This window comes from Rhinolophus sinicus, chromosome 2 (genome assembly GCF_057876585.1).
Source record: "Rhinolophus sinicus isolate RSI-liver-muscle chromosome 2, RSI-T2T, whole genome shotgun sequence".
Taxonomy (NCBI): domain Eukaryota; kingdom Metazoa; phylum Chordata; class Mammalia; order Chiroptera; family Rhinolophidae; genus Rhinolophus; species Rhinolophus sinicus.
The window spans coordinates 91,584,291-91,607,918 of NC_142502.1; the positions used below are offsets into that span (position 1 = coordinate 91,584,291).

Genomic DNA, 23,628 nt, shown 5'->3' on the forward strand with positions numbered 1-23,628 from the left:
GTATTTAAACCTGTAAATTCCAGAGTCAAATTAACTATAAAACAAGAATTCTTAGATCCCCATAAAAGAGGTTTTGGTAGATGTTAACTCACTACAAAGCTTTGTTGGTTAGGAATAGGTTCACCAGCCCATAATAGCCTTATTTACAGTGGCTTAGCTAAATGGAGATTTGATTTTCTTTAAAGAGAATTTGAGAGGAAGGTAGGCTAGGGCTCATATCGGTGGCTCCAATATGTCATTTAGGACAAAGAATCCTTAAATGGCTTCCAGTTGCATTGCTTTGTTCAGAAATAAGTTACATGAACCATCCCTCATTGAAAGGTAGGCTGAGAAAGACAGTGTTTAATTGTGCACATTGCAGTCCCAAATAAAAGTAAGAAGAAAGGGAAGAATGATGTAGGCCAATTAGCAAACTCTATCAACAACACAAAATCAGTGATTATGGTAAGACCCTAGCCATTAGACTATATTTGTTAAAGCAATACTAAGTGAATTACATATAACTCCAACATAGAACTCCAGTATCTCTGCAACACATAACTCCAATATCTCAGGGCCACACAAAGTCCGTTTTCCAGGCTTTCTTGAACTAGTTCATTTTGTGCCTTTAAGCTTCATTTTTATCTGATGGATTTCTTGGAGAACAGCCCACACACAGCTTGTATCCATTCATAGAAAAGATTTGTGTGTAGTACTGCTATGGCTCAAAGGGCAAGAGTGATCTATGAAGATTTCCACTCAGTCAGAAAGTTATCAGTTGATATATCCTGGATGGTAATTGACGGAGCTAATTCAAGAAAGAGAAAAAAACGGAAATTGCATATATGATATAATACCTACTTGCCCAGCTACTTTATGATTTTGCTAGTAAAGAAGCAAGTGCTGGTATCATAAGAACTGTCAAGTTCCCTGAATTAAAGCATCTCAGTGTCTAAAAGTATCTGGCACATAGTAGGTGCTTATGTAATCTTTTGAATAAATTTTTTGTCTGTTTACCCTTATCAAAGGATGCACAGAAGTTGGTTAACAAGAAGCATCTCTAGCCACTTTAATGAGGCAATCAAACATTTAGTCAGCATCTACTCTATGTGAATAAATGCTCTGTGAGGAGCCCAAAGGAGATGCTTGCTGTGACATCTTATCTCACCCTGAAGGTCTTGCCCTGTCTTGTATGTACCCTCGCAGATTTTTCTGACTCCCACCCAATGTTCATCACTCAAATCTCTAGGAATTGGTTTCTAAGCCATTTGGCCACCAAACTGATTATTAACGTTGTAAAATCAATTTAAAGCTATACTTAAGTGTTTAAAATCATCTTTTAATTTCCGACATTAGCATGTAAGTCTGCTTGAAATGGAGGTTTGGGACGATGAGTTAATATATCAGTTGATCAAGTACTAAATTGGTGTTTAAGGGATATCTGAAGATGCACAAATAACAGCCCCTGCCCTTGACAACTTATGATTTATTTAAGGAGACAATACGTGTGCAGGAGGGGAAAAAAACCCACACTAATGTCACATTCTGTTTACCATTTGTCAAATTAATAGAACAGACAATAAATGTTTCATTTTGCCTGCAATACCAATAAATCTGGACTTGGCTGAAGTGGAAACATGAACCAAATATGTCCCGTTGTGTAACTCAGACTTTGAGACCCTAATAGGAGGATCATAGGTCTTTGAAGATGAGAGTATAAAGTACTGTTTGGCATAGATAACCTATAAGGAATTCACTTGAACCATCGGAGGAAATAAAAACAATTATTCTTTTTCTCATTTTCTTAAATTAGGTCATGGAACTAAAGGAGTCTTTGAGCTTCTGTCTGGTTGGAGAAGAACCCGAGAGAATTTGCCCTTCAAAGACAGGGTGGCAGATGCTTATTCGGATGTGATGGTCACCTATACCATGACCAGCTCCCTGTACCTCATTACCTTCGGCATGGGTGCCAGCCCATTCACAAACATAGAGGCTGTGAAGGTCTTCTGTCAGAACATGTGTGTCTCCATTCTGTTGAACTACTTCTACATTTTCTCCTTCTTTGGCTCCTGTCTGGTCTTCGCTGGTCAACTGGAGCAAAACCGTTACCACAGCATCTTTTGCTGTAAGATCCCTTCTGCGGAATACCTGGACCGCAAACCTGTGTGGTTCCAGACCGTGATGAGTGATGGGCATCAACAGACGTCCCATCATGAGACGGACCCCTACCAGCACCACTTTATTCAGCACTTCCTCCGCGAACATTACAATGAATGGATTACCAATATCTACGTGAAGCCATTTGTGGTCATCCTCTATCTCATTTATGCGTCCTTCTCCTTCATGGGGTGCTTGCAGATCAGTGACAGAGCCAACATCATCAATTTACTAGCCAGTGATTCCCCAAGTGTTTCCTACGCCATGGTTCAGCAAAAATATTTCAGCAACTACAGTCCCGTGATAGGATTCTACATCTACGAGCCCCTGGAGTACTGGAACAGCAGCGTCCAGGAGGACCTCCGGAGACTCTGTAGTGGGTTCACTGCAGTGTCCTGGGTGGAGCAGTATTACCAGTTCCTGAAAGTGGGCAACATCAGTGCCAACAACAAGAGTGACTTTATCAGTGTCCTACAAAGTTCATTTTTAAAAAAGCCCGAATTCCAGCATTTTCGAAATGATATCATCTTCTCCAAGGCAGGGGATGAGAACAACATCATTGCTTCTCGCTTGTATCTGGTGGCCAGGACTAGCAGGGACAAGCAGAAAGAGGTCATCGAAGTGCTGGAAAAGTTGAGGCCCCTATCCCTGTCAAAGAGCATCCGATTCATCGTGTTCAACCCGTCCTTTGTGTTCATGGACCATTACGGCTTGTCTGTCACAGTGCCTGTTCTCATTGCAGGCTTTGGTGTTCTCCTGGTGTTAATCCTGACTTTTTTCCTAGTGATCCACCCTCTGGGAAACTTCTGGCTAATTCTTAGTGTCACCTCAATTGAGCTGGGCGTTCTGGGCTTAATGACATTATGGAACGTCGACATGGATTGCATTTCTATCTTGTGCCTTATCTACACTTTAAATTTTGCCATTGACCACTGTGCACCACTGCTTTACACATTTGTATTAGCAACTGAGCACACCCGAACACAATGTATAAAAAGCTCCCTGCAAGAGCATGGGACAGCCATTTTGCAAAATGTTACTTCTTTTCTTATTGGGTTGGTCCCCCTCCTATTTGTGCCTTCGAACCTGACCTTCACACTGTTCAAATGCTTGCTGCTCATGGGGGGTTGCACACTTCTGCACTGTTTTGTTATCTTACCCGTGTTTCTAACCTTTTTCCCCCCTTCCAAAAAGCACCACAAAAAAAAGAAACGTGCCAAACGAAAGGAGAGGGAGGAGATTGAATGCATAGAAATTCAAGAGAACCCTGATCACGTCACCACAGTCTGAAGGGTGTAGACTAATGGATTATTTTTCTTTTTCCAGTATTGCACAATGATGCAGGGCGAGTAAAACTCAGACCTCAGCTGCTTGAGCTGGCCAGGGGTAACAAGACAAGTCAGATCAAGAGTGAATTCTTCATGACACATCAAGGTGTCTACTCCTTGGGGTGGGAGGGAAGAGGGAATCAAAGGAGGGGGAAAAGTTCTTTGCAACCTTGTTCTCCACTAAAGATAAGTCTCTGTATGTGATTTTAGAGCTCTTTCAAGGAATGGACAAATCAATGGAGTGTTAAAAGCCAAAAGAACCAACTGCTTTTAAAAATAAAATACTTAGGAAAGATGGAGAAGAGAGGAAAGAGGGCCTCCAAATTGGGAGACATAGGAAATGTCAAAATTGCCATGGCACTTTTCATATTTGTTTTTTGAACATGTTGGTCAAAGGAAACCTATTCAATACCGTCTAAACCAAAGGACTTCCCAATCCATTTTATGTGTACACATATATGTATATATATATGCCATATATACATATACTTAGATTTGTCTTTAGTGTACATTGAAATGTATGTGGAGGAAGATGTCCATTTGCAAATGAGCTGGTCTTTCTCTAAAAAGTCAAATTGGCTTTAGCCAAATACAGAAGCATTCATGGCCATTCAAAACCAACTCAAGTGTTTCAGCAGCAAGAGTATTATTCAACTATAGAATAAGCAAAATAAACAGAGACGTGAATCCATTAGAGTCTACATATCATGTTGTCAGTCTTTGAGAGTCTTGCTTTGGAGGACTTAGCAAAAACTACAAAAGGCCTTGGAATCAATTACCACGTGGACAAAGTTTAAAATCTCATTTTAGAGCTAAATAGCTCATATGGCTTTTCCTTGGCTTTTAATGGTTCTCTGTATTTGGAGAGGCTGATTTGGCTGCTTTCAGAGAGCTCACCCACTGCAAATGAGCACTTTCCATATACTATCCATATGTATGTGTATAAGGATGCAAAAGTGTGTGTGCGTGTGTGTGTGTGTTTGTATGTGTGAGTTGGGGTATTCCATAGTTACTGTGTTTTCATTTTAGATGGCGAAAATATACTGCCATGCAACAGAGATGCTTCTCATAGGACAAAGGAGATGTAACTAGGAAACTTGTAGAGTAAATGGACCATCATCATTCATCATGTGCTATTAACTGGTTCTCAGTGTAAAGAAAATATCCTAATCCTATAAAGTCTGTTGTGTTCCTCGCATTAATATTTGGAACATTAACCTGACCACCATCACTATCAGAGTGGTCACTATAACTACTGCAATATCATTCTGTAGCTTCTTGCTGTATCATTGTTCTCATTACCTGGAAAGTCCTCCTCAGCTGGCCCACCCTCTGGTGATCACAACTCTCTGCGGGTGACATGTTAACTGTAACTGCTCCTGAATTCTCTCTCAAAAAAAGTACTGAGGTGAATGTTTTCATTGGGTTAAAGTTTTCAACTCCCCAGCAGATAGGCCCAGTCTGTTGGGTGCTTATTTGGATTAATGCTGTGCTTCCTGTCACAGAAAAATTACTAGAAAATGCCTTTTTCCATACCAAGTAGTAGACTAAGTTAGTTTTCAGGTAGGACTGAACAAATGTCCAATGATTATAAAACCTGTTAGTTAGCTCCTTTATCTGGAAGAGAGCTACTGACTGTTTCCCACCAACTTTGGTTGTATATGTTAATTGAATTTAAAATATTAAAATCTTAAAAAAAGAAAAGCCAATCTCCTGGACTCAGTTAAGTTCAAAAAAGACACAGTAGATCTAGACTTGGGAAATGAAGTTGGTAGATTAATGAAGTAACAAATTGACAAAACACCTGTACATCGACAAATAAAGAGTTTACCAGGATATTAAGGAAAAAGAGAACTGTCTCTAAAGTGAAAACATTTAACAAAATTTTATTTTATTAAATGGAGTTTGTTTTGTCCTACCTTGAGGTAATTGAGTTTCTGTTTGAAATGATCTATGTCTTTTCGGTTGTGTCCATCTGGCCACACTATCAATAGATTGAGTATGGAAAATACTTGCCAGAAGCATGCATTATTGATAAAGTTATGTCACAGGTAACGTAGATTCTTATCTGCTGGACTGCTCTGCTAGGATGAACTGGTGTTTGGCACTAGTAGAACTGCAGACCATGATCTCATCTGAAGTAGAAGGTTCTGAGGAGTTGAAATTTTTTTTCTGTTTTGGGGGAAGGGGAGTAGATTCTTCTTTCATAGTTTACTCATCATTTGTGAAGATTTGTTTTACATCCCTTTCAAAAGATGACAGGTAATCAGCTGATCAATTCCATGAACTATCACTCCACTTCTCTCTAAGGTGTGCCATACTCCAACCATTTACCAGATTTAAAAGAGCTTGCCTATTCAGGCCATTGTTTTTTCCTCAATTACCTTAGACAATTCTGCATGCAAAGAAAGTTGGCAGGCTAACTTGTAAAGAAAGAATCAAGCATGCCAGTTGCCAAATGCACGTGGGAATAGTGGCATGTATTACCAGACCACTGGGGCAGTTCTAATATCATTCCTCCATCTAGATAGTCTCTATTTGGATGGGGGAAAACAGCTCCTTTTTAGATTATATCATCAAGGATCGAAGTGACTATGATAAACATGAGTTTCTCATTGTTCAAATGATTAGAAGGGTGGAAGTTTGGAAGGGACATTATCTTTTCTAGGACACCATGGTACTCTTTAGTGAACTGTAGCAATAATTTATTGAAATGAAATTTCTTGTTCTGGAAGAGTTAATGTACCGCCCAAAATGCCCTAACTCAGTCCTACGAAGTAATTTAAGCCCAGGAAGAATCTACCTGAGCATCAGCTGAACTCCAAAACAGGTATTTCCAAGAATTCAATTTACTGAATGCCAAGATACATCCTAAAATATGAGATCATGATTTGCAGGTAACATCAAACCTCTGCCTTTTTCAGTCGCTTGTGTGCAACTCACCCTAGTTTTTCAAGTTTATTCCTATTGTTTTGTCCATTTGTTAAATAGTGGTGGTGTTCAAATTAGGAACTGCTGAAAGATGGCCGATCAGCTCCTACAAGAGAAGAAACCTGCGGAAAATATCTCAGATACGTAGAAAATTTTATTTTGTTGAAACGTGTTTTTCTCTGACAGTGAGAAATTTCAAGTTTGCAAAAACCATCCCCTTTCTGAATTTAAACTGGAATGTGGATTTGTTTCTTTCCATCAGAATTTATATTTGAATTAGAAAGGTCATAAGAGCTTCACTCTCCGTGATGGTTAATAAAGCTTCAAAGAGGTACTCACCTAAATTATAGAGATTTGGCTAAAAGTTAAATTCTTTACCTCTTATAGTTAAAGGTAATCATATGCTAACTTCAGCCATGCTGACCTTTGTTTTTAATGGAAGGTGTGCTTAAAGGTCATCCCATAAATTCTTTCAGGGACCGTGAACCTCTTTGAAGGTGGTGCATGAATATTCTATGAAGGAATTATCCTCCACTGTGGTTGTATCATGTGAGTGTTCCTTTCCCATTTAATTTCTATTTATTTCCACAGAATTTTGGTTTTACCTTGTGAGCTTAGAAGAATTATGACAAATGAAGCTCCTATGATGCTATAATAGCCATTCTTGAATGTTGAATTCAAGAGGATGAGAGCTTTGTCCATTTTGTAATTACCCATTACACTTTCCAGTAATAAGCTAATCCTTCCAGGCTTGTGGTTAGAGCTAGGGATTAACTATTGCCATTCAGAATTACATGTATTTTTATAAGTTGACTGTAAATATCATAATTACAGTCACATATTTTTATGACCAAATAGTTATGAATGCCCGGCACTATGCATGCATTATTACTAATAGTACATAGATTTTTTTAAAGACACTATTTTCATGGTTATTGCAACTTTTATTAAAATTTCCCTATCTCCTAGTAACAAATGCCTTGTAGGTTTTGGCTGCAAGGGCCCAAAGTCCATAGAAAAGTCCATGCCAAGAAGACCAATTAAAAAATTGCCTTCCTTGGGTATTGATGGCAGCAACCTCTTCTAGAATGTCCTCTAGAAAAATCCAGCCAGGCTAATTCTGGCTTCCAGGTGAAAGACATAGCAGATTCTGTGTTAGTCAGTAATTAAGCATACTTTAATGTCCTATGTTTGCTAATCTCATGGTGAACCAGAGAATACAATGCCTTGAGATTGGAATTTAGGTATTGTCGCCTGTGGATTGGAGAACTCAATGATTTGCTTAACCTGTTTCTAGAAGAGTCTCTCTGTTCAGTCTATGTTGTTGGTGTTTGCAGATGGTATTGATAATCATTTCAAATGTGAACCTGAAAACTGTCCCTCATTCCAAACGAGATTTTGAAGCACTTTCATTCCTTTTAAAAAACAAAAACAGAAAAGACTTTTTGCTCTTTCTGTGTTACAGATATATATATATATATATATATATATATATATGACAAATTTTATATCATTGACTCAAAACCTATCTATCTATGGCCTAATTGGTATGCCCTTGAAATCTCCCCATCTTGAATTTAGTATAAAACTCAGCATCGTCACTGTGGTGCAAGCATTTACACCAACACTTTGTAAGCAATGGTCTGCCAATGTATTGGGGGGAAATTAAGTAAATTTTTTTTCTGGTTTGTCTCAAAATCATGACTACAAATATATTTACCCAAATGAAAGCAGAAAAATCATAAATGAAAGCAACAAAGCCCGTCTGCGTCAGGTCCAGCATGGAAGGGACTATATGTAGGTATAAAAGCAATAAATTCCTTTGATTTCTAAGCTAAGTGGCCAAGATTTGACTCACCATCATGTTTTAGTTAGAAAGGCAGGTGTTGATGTTCTGTGTTTGAAGAGTTGTGGAGTTGAATTAGGTATTTGGAATAAAATTGAAAGGATGGTGAGAAATGAGCTTATGCTTAGCACGGAATGTCTGTAAGTAGATGTGATAGAATAGGTGGGCAAATTCCACATATTTTACCATTTAGGATACAGCACAGAGAATTGCATGGTGCCTCAAAACTATAGATTCCTGACTCCTAACAAAATTGATCATATGCAAATATATCCCACTTGAAGATTTTCTTATCGTTTGTCTGATTCATAACCTGATCTTTACTGGGAAAGAGCTCCTGAATTTCTGAGCATGAACCAGCAAGCATGAGCCATAGATCACTTTTTGGGTCAAAGTGGGCTACTATGGAGATTACTTGAAAGCTTCAGGTAAGCTTCCAGATAAGCATTATTCATTTGCCAGGTACTGAGCTGATTTTTTGCATCTTTGAAACATAACATTTTTTTATATTTTCTCTATGCTTAATAAGGACCTCTCTATTGCTAGTAGAAAAATCATTTGCTTTTCTTATGAAATGGAAAACAATTCAAAGAGAGACTAAAGAGTCAAAAATCAAGTACTAGAATAATACAGATGACTAGTTTACAGATAACGCCATATATTTTCTGCACCTCTAAGGATGTCAAAATTAAATGGGCTGAGACCCTAAACTGAGAACCTCTATAAGGTAGATAATTTTTAATATATTAAGTATTTATTAAAAATAACATTGCTAAGTTTGCACTTTTATAAATCACAGAAAGTCAGTCCCTACTATTTTTCCCAATTAAAGTTTCCCTTAAGAAAGTTCTTGTAGGTCATGCTAATTATACAGTCTTAAAAATCAGAAAAAAACTTTAGAAACAGAAGGGTATGAATATCTACTGGTTGTGTGATTCCTACTTCATGTCACATGTTTGTACTTATCTGAACTGGGATATTTACAAGTCATTTTTAACTGTGATTTGGTTTCTCACATGGCTAATGATATAACCAGCCAGAGCAGTATGTTATCTTTCACCTGTATTTCCATAGTTACTAAAGCAATCATATTACCCACAGAGCTCTGTCAAACCAGTGGAGAAATAAGAACTTTAATGCTTTGGAAGATTTCACTGAAGAATTCCCTAGGAGTAATTAGGAGAAACTGCCATGTGTAAAAGAAAAGTGGAGTTTATTATAAATGTGTCACTTTCCAGTCCTTTATAAATGTATTACCATGGATTTTGGCAGAGGAAGCCTACAGTATGTTGTGGCGAGCATTGAAGTTCTCTAATGCAAGATGGCCGATAGAATATCTCCCTGGAAACTGAAATACCTTGCAGCATTCTTTTTGGTTGATTCATGGGTTATTGGTAGCCACAATAAGAGAGCTGGGAAAAGACCAAACTGTCATATTCCTGCATGCCCTGCTACAGTATGAAGCATCTATTTTGAGGCACAGTCAGGAAAGTCTGGCATCTTTTTTTCTCAAACATAAAAGTGCCAGGGACTGATAAGTTATATCTTAAATTCACCAATGCAAATATCCCAATGTTTTAGCAGAGTTTAAGCAACAACTTTATTATATTTTCCTATTAATTATGCATATTTCTCAGCAATAGACTTTCTTGCTCGTAAATAGGAAATCTGTCACAGCTTGAAAAGGGCAGCGATCTCTCCAAGCTACCTCATACGGGTATTTAAAGATAAAATGGCATGCAACCTTTAATTAAATGACAATATGTTAAAGCCACAACACAATTTTATTTATCACCTCTCCTTGATGCTCTTTCACTTTGTAAATTTAGACCAGGCTAAATGTAAAAGGAATAACCCCCATGTGCAGTCCTACTTGTGCATTTTGGTTAATATAACATTTATTAATATGAAATCTCTCAGGGCAGTTTGGTTGTGTTTCTACAGGCATTCCAGAGCACAAAACTTGGTTCAGAATGAGAACAATCTGACATTTGACTAATTGAGGCACTGGTCTACCTAGTGAGGTGCACAATCAAATAATCTCTGTGTAACTTCAGTAAAAATTCCAAGTGCACTACTTATCCATGAAAGGAAAATTCAGTTTGTTTGCTTGTTTATCCTAAGCAAATAGAAAGAAACAAAGTTATAAGTATTTGGCATTTTACTTAGGTTTTCTTTTCCACTGGATGCCATTACTATTATTTTTCACTAAATCAGAGTTCTGAAACACAGGTCACTTTTGGAAGTGTTAGAATCAGTGAGAAGAAAACTGCTGGGAATCAACACTCTTCGCCCATGCATAGACAAGTTGTAGGAATGAAAGTAAAAGTTAAACCCTTTTATTTCCTTTTTTTTTTCTTAAAACAAAAGCCCACTTGTTCTTAATCCTGGCTAAACAAAATGCTAACTTTTATAACAAAATAAAGAAGAATGATAAAAAGTATGAAAAGATGAGATACCTAAGTTATATTTTTATCTCAAAATATCTTCAAAGTAGGGAACTGCCTGAGTGCTCATTTTAGATCTTACTAAGAAGCAAATATTCTCATGAGTCCTTCAAAATTCTCCAAATTACTTGCATTTGTTTCATTATCAAAATTGATCTCCATTCTCTAGAAGGGAAAAAAATAATTTATAAACCACTTTTTTCTAACTATGATAAAAATAAAGAAATAAATTATTCTCCATACATTTGCACATGCAAACATTTAAATAATTACATTAATCTCATAACTCAATCAAGGGAAATCATGTTGCATATATTTCCTTGTTTATTTCATTATTATTTTTATATTTTGGATATACAGAGCTATAATAATTTTAGTCAAATTCCTCAGGATTACTGTTTAAAAAAATCTATGATCCAAAGCCTAAAGGAAAAAAACTTAAGAAAAATGACAATAAAGTCTTAGCTACTTGCAAAAATGTCATCTCAGTTATATTTACTATAATAATGCCAATAGGCAAAGTTATTTACAGTATTTCTGGCTATGTTGACCTTTTTTCTTAAAAACAACAACAAAAATCTAGTTCCATTTGTCACAATAAGGAACTGTTAGTATATTAGCATAGTGATAGTTGATACATGTGTTTACTCTTTAGTTCCTAGGGTCAGTTGATTTTACCAATTCTTTCTAGATTACAATCCCAAATGCTGCAAACTAGGCTGTCCGTAGATTCACTGCATTCTCTTTCACTTCTTATTATTAATATTAAATGTCCCACAGAATGCCATAATACATGACTTCTTCATCTAACCTCACTGGGATCTTTGGGGTTTTCTCCTTTAGAGGAAGATTGCTCTAAGCTAGAAATTAAACTTTTTTTTTATTAGTTTCAGGTGTACAAAACCATTTACTAGTTAGACATTTCACCCCTGACAAAGTGATAATCCCCTCCCCCAATCTATTGCACCTCTGACATATATATCAATTACAATTCTATTGACTCTATTCCCTGTACTGTACTCCATATCCCATGACTACATATATATTAAATTGTAGTTGGCATGCAATATTATTCAGCTTCAGCTTCAGGAATTAAACTTCTTAAACATAACATCTCATGACATCACAGTGTACCATAACAATCTATAGTTCTTTAATCCTTTCTTGAATTACAAGTTCTAAACATTATAAATTTTATCCTTTAAAAATTCAAGAATACATACATTAAAAATAATATCCCAATAATATATATCAATTATTCCTACGTGGTTTAAAGATCAGGAATTCTGAAGCAAGTGCAAAAATACCTTGGGATTCCTGAGACATGTTTTTTTATGAATCTAACTTCACAAATATCTTTATAACATAAATTCCTAAAGTGCTACTGAAATATTTAGATGGCCCTTGAGGACCTATAACAATTGTACGAATTTCAAGTCTAAAGCAATTTATAATCACTTCAAAAAAAACTCTGCTTAAAGCTCCTCACTACATTACATTGTATTACTGTAGGAACATTAACTAGAAAAGTGCTTAAAACAACAGTTTTCTTACCAATGTGAAAGCTACAGAAATGGAGGCAGTAACAGGCCGGCACTTGAGCAGACTTACTCAGGCACATGCCTCAGGCTCCACATGCAGGTGATACAGTGCCAAGCCTGGCTGAAATTAATCATGAGCTGTCAGCACCACTTCTAGTATTAAAACCAAGAGTCTTAAACATTGGAATACCCAAGTCCACTGTAGTCTGATGAATAATGTGATGGCATTGCATGGAATACGTAGATAACCAACATTCACAGGGTTTAAGTGCACCTAATGGCAAAATTATACTGAAACAATGTAATAATCCACGATCCACTTTAGAAGCTGTTGTCATTGCAGAGTCATCTTTATCATTGATAGCATTTGCATGACTAAATAGAGAAGTCTGCCTAATAACATTTCATGTTATGTAGTTTTTCCTATTTTTTTAAACAAGGACGCCCAGAATTTTGTATGGAAATGTTTAGGTTGACTCAATAGCCATTTTCCTGTCTAGATTTAATATTTTAATCATCCATTTATTTTGCTTGCTTTCATTGTTTACATATGTTCAATTTTCTTCATTTCTCAAATAATTTTTTAGAATAATTAAGACATGTTTTTCCTTTAGGTAAGAATGTGCATGACTAGAAAGTACTGAAATAAGAGCTTAGCGAAATTAAGCTGGACAGGTGAACATAGTATTTGCAAGCACTAAATTTGGGAAAAGAATTACTCACTGTTATTTATTTGTGCATCAAGCTGAAATTCTCTCCTGCTTTTAATAATGGCAGCTGACATGGCAAACAGTATATAGATACTTGCTAATTATCTGTTCAACGGAGAAAAAAATGAAAGAATCCTCCTGCCTCTGATTTGTCTGCTTAAGGCCTAATGAAAAGTGAGTTATTTAACAGTCTCAGTCTATGAAGGCCTATATGTGGATGTTTTTGTTGTTGTTTTGTTTTATTTTATTTTCTGGAATTCTCCTTTATAGCCAGTTACCCAGAAATAAGGCCCCATATAAAAGAATAATTTCAGGTATGTTGAAACTAACTGTCCTTTCTAAGTTGAAATGCTTGGAGCCTAGAGCTATACACATCTTGATAGTGAAATAAAAGTGAATGTGATTCAACATGAAGAAAAACTACAAAAGGACAGATGATTCTAAAAAAAGGAAAAAAAAAGAGGTCAGTAAGGAAAAAATGCAAATTTTTTCAAGAGGGAAATAAACAGCTGATTTTTTTTTTTAAATTTGTTTTCTGATTGTTAGCTTAGTTATTTGGGGAGGGATTAATAAATATATTGGAAGGGGTCAGAAAATGTTGACATATCTAAATCTCCAAAAGTTTGTTGGCTGCTAATCCTTAAAAAAATAAGATCAGATATTCAGTTGCATTTTAGGGTCAAGCTTTACTGTGGGTGGGTTCCTGGAGCACCCCTAGATTACTTGAGATGATATTCATTTACTCAGCAAATATTTAGAAGCACCTATGTTTGTCACTGTGCTAGGCTCAGAGAAAAATACCAATATTCAAAACCCCTGCCTTTGAGGCACCTATGATCTGTTGAGGAAACTTCTGACTGGGATGTTCAAGGAAGTCAAGGAAGGTATCATGAAATAATCCGCACTGAAGCTTCGATAAAATTCTAAAAGATAGATGTGAGGGGCTGGACACCACAGTCTGGGAGAAAATGGAATACACAAGTACACATAGACTGGGAAGCAGGTTGTGAGGATGAAGGCAAATGAGCTCATTGGAACCCAAAGGGGAATGGATACAGGTGGGATATTATAAAGTAGGGATCACCAGGATATGGGGAGCTGTTTGGAGTTGTGAGTGGTGTCATGAAGAGAAAGCTTGTTCGGAGATATATTCTTGGACTTGAAGGCAGTGAAAGGTTTACACAATGTAAACACCACCATCCACTTTCCTGTGTCTTGTCTATTAAAGGATCCAAAATTTCAGCAACAACATTTAAATTTATAATCTTGATTGCTTAGAATATAATGTTTGCAAGAGGCACTTTCGGGCGTGAGTTTGAGTTTCCTGATGGCAGAACACCACTGCATTCTGTCATAGATGCCTATGGCCATCTGGTCACCTCACATACACCAGGTGTCCCTCAGTGTGCGAGAGCCAGGGACTGACATCGATCAATTGGAATCCAAACCTTCCAGGAAAACAACTCAAACCAATATACTCAAACTAACCATCTGTTAATATTATCAGTTTTAGTAACAATTCAAATAATACATGACTAATAGGGAAGGTATTATTACCCCTGCTTTATAAATGATTTTAAGAAAGAAAACAATGGAAATAAGTATTATGCCCCTATGGTACAATACATCATCTTTTCATTATCAATCAGTATGAAAGATCCTGTACAGAGGAGTACAAATGCGAATTATATGTGACGAAAAAAGCTGCATAGATTTTTTCTCCCCTCATCTTCCCTTTTCTAAATGCCAAATGTAAGACAATGCTTTGGTTTAAATGCTTAAAACTATCTTTTTAAATCATATGCTTAAGAGTCACCTTTACTTCCTTTGGAGATCACAGTGGGATATAATATGTGTACGTAGTTTTAAACTAATCAATTTATATACTAACCTTTTTCTTTTTTATAGTCTTAATTATAATAATAATTGGTACTCCCCAAAAACATCAAGCAGGATTAAAAGGAAGTTTGGAGGAGTATATTTTAACCTTTAAATACTAGATAAGCATTCCCTACCATCATAGTAATGTTACTTGGAGTTAAAAATGAGGTTGGAGTTGTATGGGGAAGCCACATTTTGGAGCTTGTTTAAGAGCTCATCTGTTCACAGAGTTAGAAGGGACATAAATCCACCAACCTAGTAGCCATAGGAGACTGGCCAACACTCCAAAGGCATGCTGGGTAATCCCAGGAGTAGCAGAGACATTGGTCCTCAAAATTTGCTGCATATCTGAATGACCTAGAGAGATTTTTGAAGTCGCCCAGACTGCCTGCCAGACCAATTAAATTAGTATCTCCACCAGTGAGACTCAGGACTCAGTAATTTTATAAGTTCCCCCAGTGATTTCAATGCGCAGCTAACTCTGAAAGCCAATGGCTTAGAGTCAACAAATTCAACTCATTAATACTGATAGAGTCCTTATGTTTACTGAAGATACAAAAGTCACAAGACAAAGATATCATGGCATCTACAACTAAAATATAAGCAAGAACTTGTAGAGAATCCCAAAGGGAGTTACCTAGAGGATAGAGAGATTATTTCTAGTAGAGCCAAACCTGGTAGAAACGCATTGTATTTAGTATAGCACTTATACTTATGATGGGGTTAGATTTTTGGCCTGAGCATCCCATGTGATGTGAAACGCCTGAGCAAAGCCATAACAAACCAAAAGCACAGAATGTGCTCCTGGATCAGGGAACTCAGTCAATTTAGCTTGAATGTATGTTTCCAGTAGAAAAGTTGAATTTATACAAGTAGAAAGTTTTGTGATGGATCCATGAATGTCATACTGAAGAATTCATACTTAATTTGATGGACTTTTGAATAACTTTTAAAATATCATTAGTGTCAGGATTTAGAAATATTAGTATGCAATGATATAAGTATGGGGTAGATTGGAGATAACAGACCTGAACCATAGAAATATCAGGAGTATATTGTAGTCACCAAGGATAATAGTGATAATGGCATGAAATATGGCTGTGGCACTGAAAATAAAAAGGAAGAAGTGATTGCCATCAATACTATAACACAAAAACCTACATATGTTAGGAAGCCTGGACAGTCCAGCCAAGAATTCTTGAGTGTCCAAAGCACCAGAGTATGGTATCCTTCAACTGAATATGTTAATGTGTTTTATAGGGTATTACAGTCATTCACCAGTCATGCAGTCTTTAAATGATCTATTCACTCCAATACTCTAATTCATATTAAAAATCACATTCCTCTGGTTTTGATATGCAAAATGACCTGTTCTTAACACAAAATATCAGGAATGGTTGATTTGGGTCTCCATATATCTAGCTTGGGGGAAAACATTTGATTTACTTCATTTATCTTATTGACGTCATTTCAGTAGAGTAAATAGAAGATGAGTTAAAGAGGATAAACAAAAATTTTAGGAAAATAAATAGGACATCTGATCTTTTGTGCTTTTCTCCACGTTGCATTGCTGGATGCTCAAGTGTATCATGTTTATCTATATATGTATCATACCTAACTAATCTACAATATCTAGATTAATATACAGATGGGAACATCAATGTAATTGGCAAATAATTCTTGAAATTTGTTTGCATTTCAGGGAATTTAACATTTCAGGTGACTCATGCTTAGAAAGAAGATCACTGTTCTTCCCACAATTAGAGAGCTGATCTTCAGTCATCTTCTCTGAAATCTTTGTGTGAGGCACATACTTTATTCCACCATAAAGATAAGGTATTGTCATTTTTAACCATCAACAATATTGGATATGCATATAAAATGTAATTTTCATAACATATTCTTACACCTAGCAGTTACATAATTCAGTAGGTGGCTTGTCTCTAATTCAACTTTTCCTATGAAATAATTGTCCCATCAAACATTTCACATTTATAGATATATGCTTTTTAACATTAGCATTAAAATAACCAGAGACAATAATCCAGATGAACTATTTGTATTCTACAATTTTATAGAATAACAAAAATGTGTAAGGGAAGGCAGGGAGCAAGCGGCAGCTTGAGAAAATGTAAAACATTTGGATCTTGGAGCCACAAAACCACACAACAGCATCCCAGAGCAACTCAATCACCCACCTAGTTTTATGGTATACCCTTTGGGTCAAGGTTGTCACTAAATAGCTTACTGCAAAAACCCCGTAATTATCCATTCACTCATTTACTCTCCAAATCTTTCATTTAACAAGCATTTTTAAACATTCTCTATATGCCAGGCACTGAGCATGAATGCAAAGAGATGTCTGATGCAGCTGCTACGCAAAGAATTTAGATCAGCAAACTAAGAGTGAGACAGCCATGCATAACTATATCAAGAATAATGGGTGTTAACATAGACAATTTATTCTCAAACTTGAGCATGCATCAAAATTACCTGGAATGCTTGTTAAAAGAAGGATTGCTGGGCCCATCTCCAGAGTTGTGATTCAGCAGGTCTGCAATGAGGCCTGGAAATTTACATTTCTAACAAGTTCCCAGGTGATGCTAATACTACTGGTCCAGGGAACCATGCTTTCATTTTAAAATTTACTGCAGTAGAAGTCTGTAAACAGCAGTAGGCATTCCGAGAATAGCTGGATTAAATCTGCCCTGGGATGGGGGTGATGATGAGGGACCACTACTCTTCACCAGGCCTGAAAGTCTGGATGATCAAAGTGTGCGAGGTCCTTTCAGGCTGAGGAAAAGAAACTACCTGAGTTAAGGCCATGCTTGCCAAGGTTGCCTGTTTATAAGACTCACCTGGAAAGCTTGTTAAACTCCCTAGGGGTGGGCCTTCGGAATCTTTATTTGTAACAAGTCTCCCAGGAGGGTCTTCTCATGAAGAAAATTTAGAAAACATTGAACCAAGGCATGGAGCATGAAAGAATACATCATTTTCAGAGAAGTCCTGATGTAGAGTGTTTTCACTAGAATATATGGATTGCCAGGTAAAATATTGGACATCAATTAAGTTTGAATTTCTAGTAAACAATGAATATATTTTTTTTTAGTATAAGTATGTCCCATGCATCATTTGGGACATATACTAAAAAATTGGTTTCTCTGAAATTAAAATTTTATGAGGCATCCTATATTTTTATTTACTACATCTGTCAACTCTAAGAATGTAGGGTGTGTCTCAGGTGGAGAGAAGGACTAGAAAGAATGAAATTGAAACAATATTATATTATACTAAATAATTATTTACATTATAAATATTTAGTATCATATAATAGTGTTTTCCATGTGGGGTGATGCAAATTTATCATGTAAAGGATGAGGCTTAATTTTCAGTTGCATGAGTTCCAAGGCCCTGGGACGGTCCCTAGCTGTGTGTTCACATTGTCATAGGTTTATATAAAATTTGCAAAGCATAATTTTGTATTGTTTTTCTTACAAAGGGACTCCAAAATTTTATATGCTTCAGGCCCCACAAAATATTGATCTGCCTCTGCATGTGGGACCATCATTAATATCAGGTAAAATATCAAATGGATATTGCCAAGCATTAACTCTAAGGTAAAAATATTAAGTACATTCAAAGCCCAGACCATCTGAAGATCGTTTTCTTCCTAGCTCATCAAGAGGAGCTACTCAAAGTCCAAAGGGCTTTGACACTAGCAAAATGAAGCCTGCTCTTTGAATTACCCTGGATGTGTGCCATTAATTTCCCAGTGGGGTAGAGAAAATATTCCATCTTCCAAATACATTTGACCATGGGACCCAATGTTCATGGAGCATCTTAAAGAACTCATGTTCCATGGAGCGAACTTTAGGAAATGTTATATTAGAGAAGGTCAATGTGGTTACCGAAGTGTGGATGAGCACTCATTAAATTTCTAAATGAACAGACCTGTATAGAAATTAGTCCTCATTTCCTAAATAATATTGTTGTTTTCTGGATAATCAAGTGAGTTATGTCCTCACATGAGAGTAGAATACCTAAGGAAAAATGACTCCTCGACATGAATAACTTTGAGAGTCTGGATTTAGTTAAAACAGTAACAGAACTGATTTTGCCGTTTGGTTCCAGTAGAAATTCAGGGAATTGGAAATAAATAAATGGAAACCGAGTTGAAATAGACGAACAAAACATGAAGAAAAAATTGCCAAAATGGTCTGGAAAAATGAGCTGGTAATTTATTTTCATCCTTTTGAAAAATGCTATAACATTCTAGATTAATTGGGAAATGTGGATCATAAATAAAACCGCTAAGGAAGTTTATTTCTCTGAGAACTTTGTAAAGACAAAAAGAAAATACCTGCCAACAAAAAAAGCATAGTGTGTTGAAAAGGCTGTAAGCAGACCTTTGTTCTCAACATCATGCAGCTATTGAACTGTGACGTATGCCAGATTGGGGATTTTATTATTTTTTTTAAACCATAGTTGTTAAACTATGGCTTAAAAAACAATGGTTGCCAAACCCATAATTCATTAAAAAATAAAATAAAATCTACCACCACCAGACCCCCAAAAGGCCACCTTGGTTATACAGATAGAATAAAGACTTGTTGAAACTTAAGAGTCACACACAAAATGCCTCTAGAGGTCAAAGGTCTCTTGCCAAATGTTCCAATAGTGTTTCTTTATGTATTATATCTAAATACTTAGAGTACTCATTTTTATTTTCTCGATAATAGGAAGCCACAACTAAAGGTTGACAATGATTGAAAATAATTATTGATTGGAAGAAATTTTTCAACAACTAGAAATACGAGCATTTACCGAGGAACTAAGAAAGTAAAGTGGCATAATGAGCTAGGCTTATCATTCACTCACCGATCCATCCACCAAACATTTACTAAGTACTTATAATGTGCCAAGTAATGGACCAAGTCCTGTGCTAGGGACAATGCAATGTTCAAATTATTCCAAGGAACATCTTAATGGCTTAATAGAGGACAAAAGTAACTATTTGTTTTAACTGAAATGATTGTGTTATGAAACATTGGCAAGACCACAGTTATTTGCCTGCTATTAAGCTAATCTAAAAATTGTTCAAAATGTTTAGTTATTATTTCTTTGCCATAATAAATAGCAGTTACTCTGCTAATTTTTTGTTTGTTGGAAATGAGTATCAATGAGTGATAGATATATCTTGGTAAGTAGGAAGGCAAGGACAGGCAAGCAATTAATTAGTGTTATTAACAATGCTGAAGATAAAAATTGCTTGAGCATAAATCCTTTTGCTTGACAGTAATATAGTAAAACAAGTTAGTGACTACAAGTACAAACAAGTTTCAAAACTCATATTTTGACCCAAGGGAAGAAATACTAATAAGTAGATTAGTCACTCACAAATTGAGACACGGATAATAAAAAAACAAACAAAAAAAGAGGAAATTGTTTTATGAAAGTATATCAGTAAAGAATGGTAATAAGGAGTCATTTCCTGCCCTGCTGCCACCTCAGCTCACTTTTATTTACATAGCAATGACTAAGGCCTATTCAAAAGGATGACTTAAAGAAAGGAAAAACAAGTAATTTGGGAAGAGAAGAAGAGTTTACCTGTGGGTGGAGTAAAACAATCTCCTTAATGCTCGTTCAGTGTTTATCTAGTTTGAAATTTATCGCTAGAAGGATTGTGAAGTCTCAAACATTGGATTGAGATTGATAATAGGTTCCACTAAAATCATGATTTAAGAGGCATCAAGTAGAATTTTCTTTCCTCCTTTGTTCAATTTAACATGGAGCACATCAACATGTATTCCTCAGGGCTATACTGTATTCGGTAGAGAACTGATGAAAAGTGTTTATAAAATTATTTTAAGTCTAAAAATTATGAAGACCTTACCACGGAGAAATAATTTTTATTAAAGTGTTTTATCACTCCTGTTCATCCATGATCTAATTACCCTGCTTAAATAGGTAAATCTCAAACAAATGGTTCAAATAAACTAGTGGCTTAGTGGATTTTTACCCTATAGCTTTCCTTTGTGATATATCTGCTGTGCAAAAAATACGTGTACACATGACTTGTATTCATCTTTTGTTATCAGTATCTATTGAGTATTATAATTTTAATACAGCTTTTTCCTTTCTTAACATGTGTATACGTTTCTTTGGCACCCTCTGTGCTTATAATCCTCTGCTCCATGGACAACCCTGTCCCTGCTAGGTAACTATATCCTGGGAAACTGGAGATAGAAATTCTGAGAAAAAAATCATAAATGAAGGCAGACATTAAAGGCAATGGGTAGTGAATACCATTATAAAGGAAGAAAAAGCTGCATAGGTGGGGCCCCCATTTTCTGTGGGGATGGAAGAAGGAGTCTACAAATATATAGATATAATCTCTAGATTAAGAAGGACAATGATATAAATAATCAGACAAATCAGAAGATAATGTGTCAACCTACTGTTTTTGTTTTTACGGCAACATTCGCAAAATCCCTTGAATTTCTTATGTTGAGTTTTGGACTTCTTTGTTATTTCTTAATTAACACAAAACTTTATGTATTTCTTCCATTTAATTACCTTGAGCTCAGTTTATGCACTGTAAGGGATGGAAAAAACGTGTTACAAGGTTTCTACACTTACGTGGCTTGAGATCTCTGTGAAGAGGAAACAGTCATGAGTGACCAACACAGAAAATGGCTGATGATAACTTGCATGGTTTATACTTTAGCGTTAAGAGAACTGAGTATCAGAGCCTATTGGCATTAAAGGGGAACGCTGCATGAAGGAAATGCAACTTTAAGCAGGCCTTGAAGATGCACTGGATCTGCTTCAGCAAAGGACTCAGCTCTCCAGGGCTGTTAATTCTGGTACAAGAGGCATGATAGAGGCAAGACCTACTCAATCCGTGTCTCCACTCACTTTGTCCTCTCTGGACCAATCAAGTCCCCCAGTGGATCTTTTGTGCTTGCTGTTCTCATCACACTGAACTCTCCTCTTCCCCTGCATAGCCACGAATTTTCTTCACTTTTTTTGGTTTCTTTTTAAATAGCGTGTCATTAGAAAGACCTTCCATGACCAAACAAAAATACGTTCGGCCCCCTTCCCTTCTTATCATGGTATTTGTTTATTGTCGGTCTGTCCCCAGTAGCCTGAAAGCTCTATGAGGGCAGAAATTCTTTTTTTCTGTTCTTAAAACTGCTGTAACCCTGCTACCCTAGAATTGTGCCAGGTATATATGAGGCATTCAATAAATATTTGGGGAAGAAAGAAGTAAGGGAGGGAGGGAGGGAGGGAAAAAGAGAGGGAAGGAGGGAGGGAGGGAGGAAATAAGAGCAAAGTGTGGACCAATTTCAAGAGGATCTTGAAAGCTCCAAGCGTTTCAATTATAAAGTTGAAGCCATTAGATGTACCGTATTGTCTAGTAAGCAATTCATGGTAGATTTACTAATAAATTTAAAAGTTTCTTGCCTGTGAATTCCTTGCCAGGTAATATTAACATCCAGCCTTTCATTCCCTTAAATATTTATCAGTAGCTTAAATTTTAACAAAAGCCATGGTTTTCTTTGACATAGCAGGGACCATGTTCGTATTTTAGCTTATAAATGCAAAAAACAAAAAAACAGAAATATCATTGAAAAAGTGAAAGATTATCATGGCAACCACACATTTAAGTAGTGGTACTTGCTATGCTACTTTTGCTTGGCTAAGGAACTCAAAGATACTGCCCCAAGCCATTTTCAGCTGGAATTTTAGGATTATGCACACAAGCCCCCAAAGCCAGCATGACATAAGCATAAGCAAAATATATCATCCGATGCTCAGGAACATTTCCTTCTTCCCTCACAATGAATCATTCATTGATATTCTACCTGTTGTTTCCAAGCTCACATTAATGATTCATTTATTAGTCTCAAAAACAGATGCTCGTAATTAAATCACAGGTTCTGTAAGATCATTAACTAGTCCTCTCAGGGCTGAAAAAATTAAGAAGAAATTGCATAGCTTAAATTCGTCAATTCAAGAAGAAATATAGAAAGCGTTTTCTGTACAATTGTGGTATTTGTTGTATTGTTTTTCTTTCTGGTAAAAATTTCTCATCTTCTAAATTTTTGTTAATATAGAACTTGTTTTAGTTTCTTTAACATATGCAGATTTGTTATTCAACTCCATCCACAGAAATTCTGACTCAGATGGCTAGTGAAGTGTAGCCTTGTTGCTTGGTCAAGTTTCTTATTGCTTTTGGTTTTATGCCTTCGTTTATCCATATTAGAATTTCCCCAAAATAACGTAATTTATGTTGGTGAAGCAGCATTGCACTATTTGTGGCAGAAAGTGGTTTATTAATTATATCATATAGGTTTCAGCACATGCAAAGTTATCTTTAAGTTTTGTAGATGATAGTTTCTTGGGAGATGTGATAGTTCTTTTATCTCCACTAATGTTTTTATCTCTGCCTTGTTCTCAGCTGAAATTGCTACTTATATTTTTATCCACTTGAATCTTGAAGTTGAAGTAAGCTGAATATATCCAATTTTCCTTCATACACATTACTTTGTCCTACATAAGGAATTTATTTATGGAGCAAGGTGATGAATATTACAAACTAAAATCAAATTTTCTTCTTATGTCTGCCCCTGAATCCAAAATCGGGAATGCCTGCTAGTACAAAATCAAGTATACTTCTATCCGAGAAACTTCCCTCTCTTATAATTGCTAGGGAATTCATTCAGGGCTTTCACTTGGTATATAATTTTCAGTAAAACACTTTCTAGGGAAGGTACAACAAGAGACTGCACAGACAACATTCAA

General features: G+C 36.1%; 1 protein-coding gene across 3 annotated transcripts in view; it reads left to right on the plus strand.

Annotated features, from left to right (window-relative positions):
• Positions 1 to 22,093, plus strand: part of PTCHD4 (patched domain containing 4) — a 200,117-nt gene extending 178,024 nt beyond the window's left edge. For all 3 annotated transcript variants that reach the window (XM_074333052.2, XM_074333051.2, XM_019734604.3), the window contains one exon: positions 1,793 to 22,093. In XM_074333052.2, the coding sequence (XP_074189153.1) occupies positions 1,793 to 3,426 (1,634 nt within the window). In that variant the 3' untranslated portion in view covers positions 3,427 to 22,093. The remainder of the gene's footprint in view (positions 1 to 1,792) is intronic.
• The last annotated feature ends 1,535 nt before the right edge of the window (positions 22,094 to 23,628 follow it).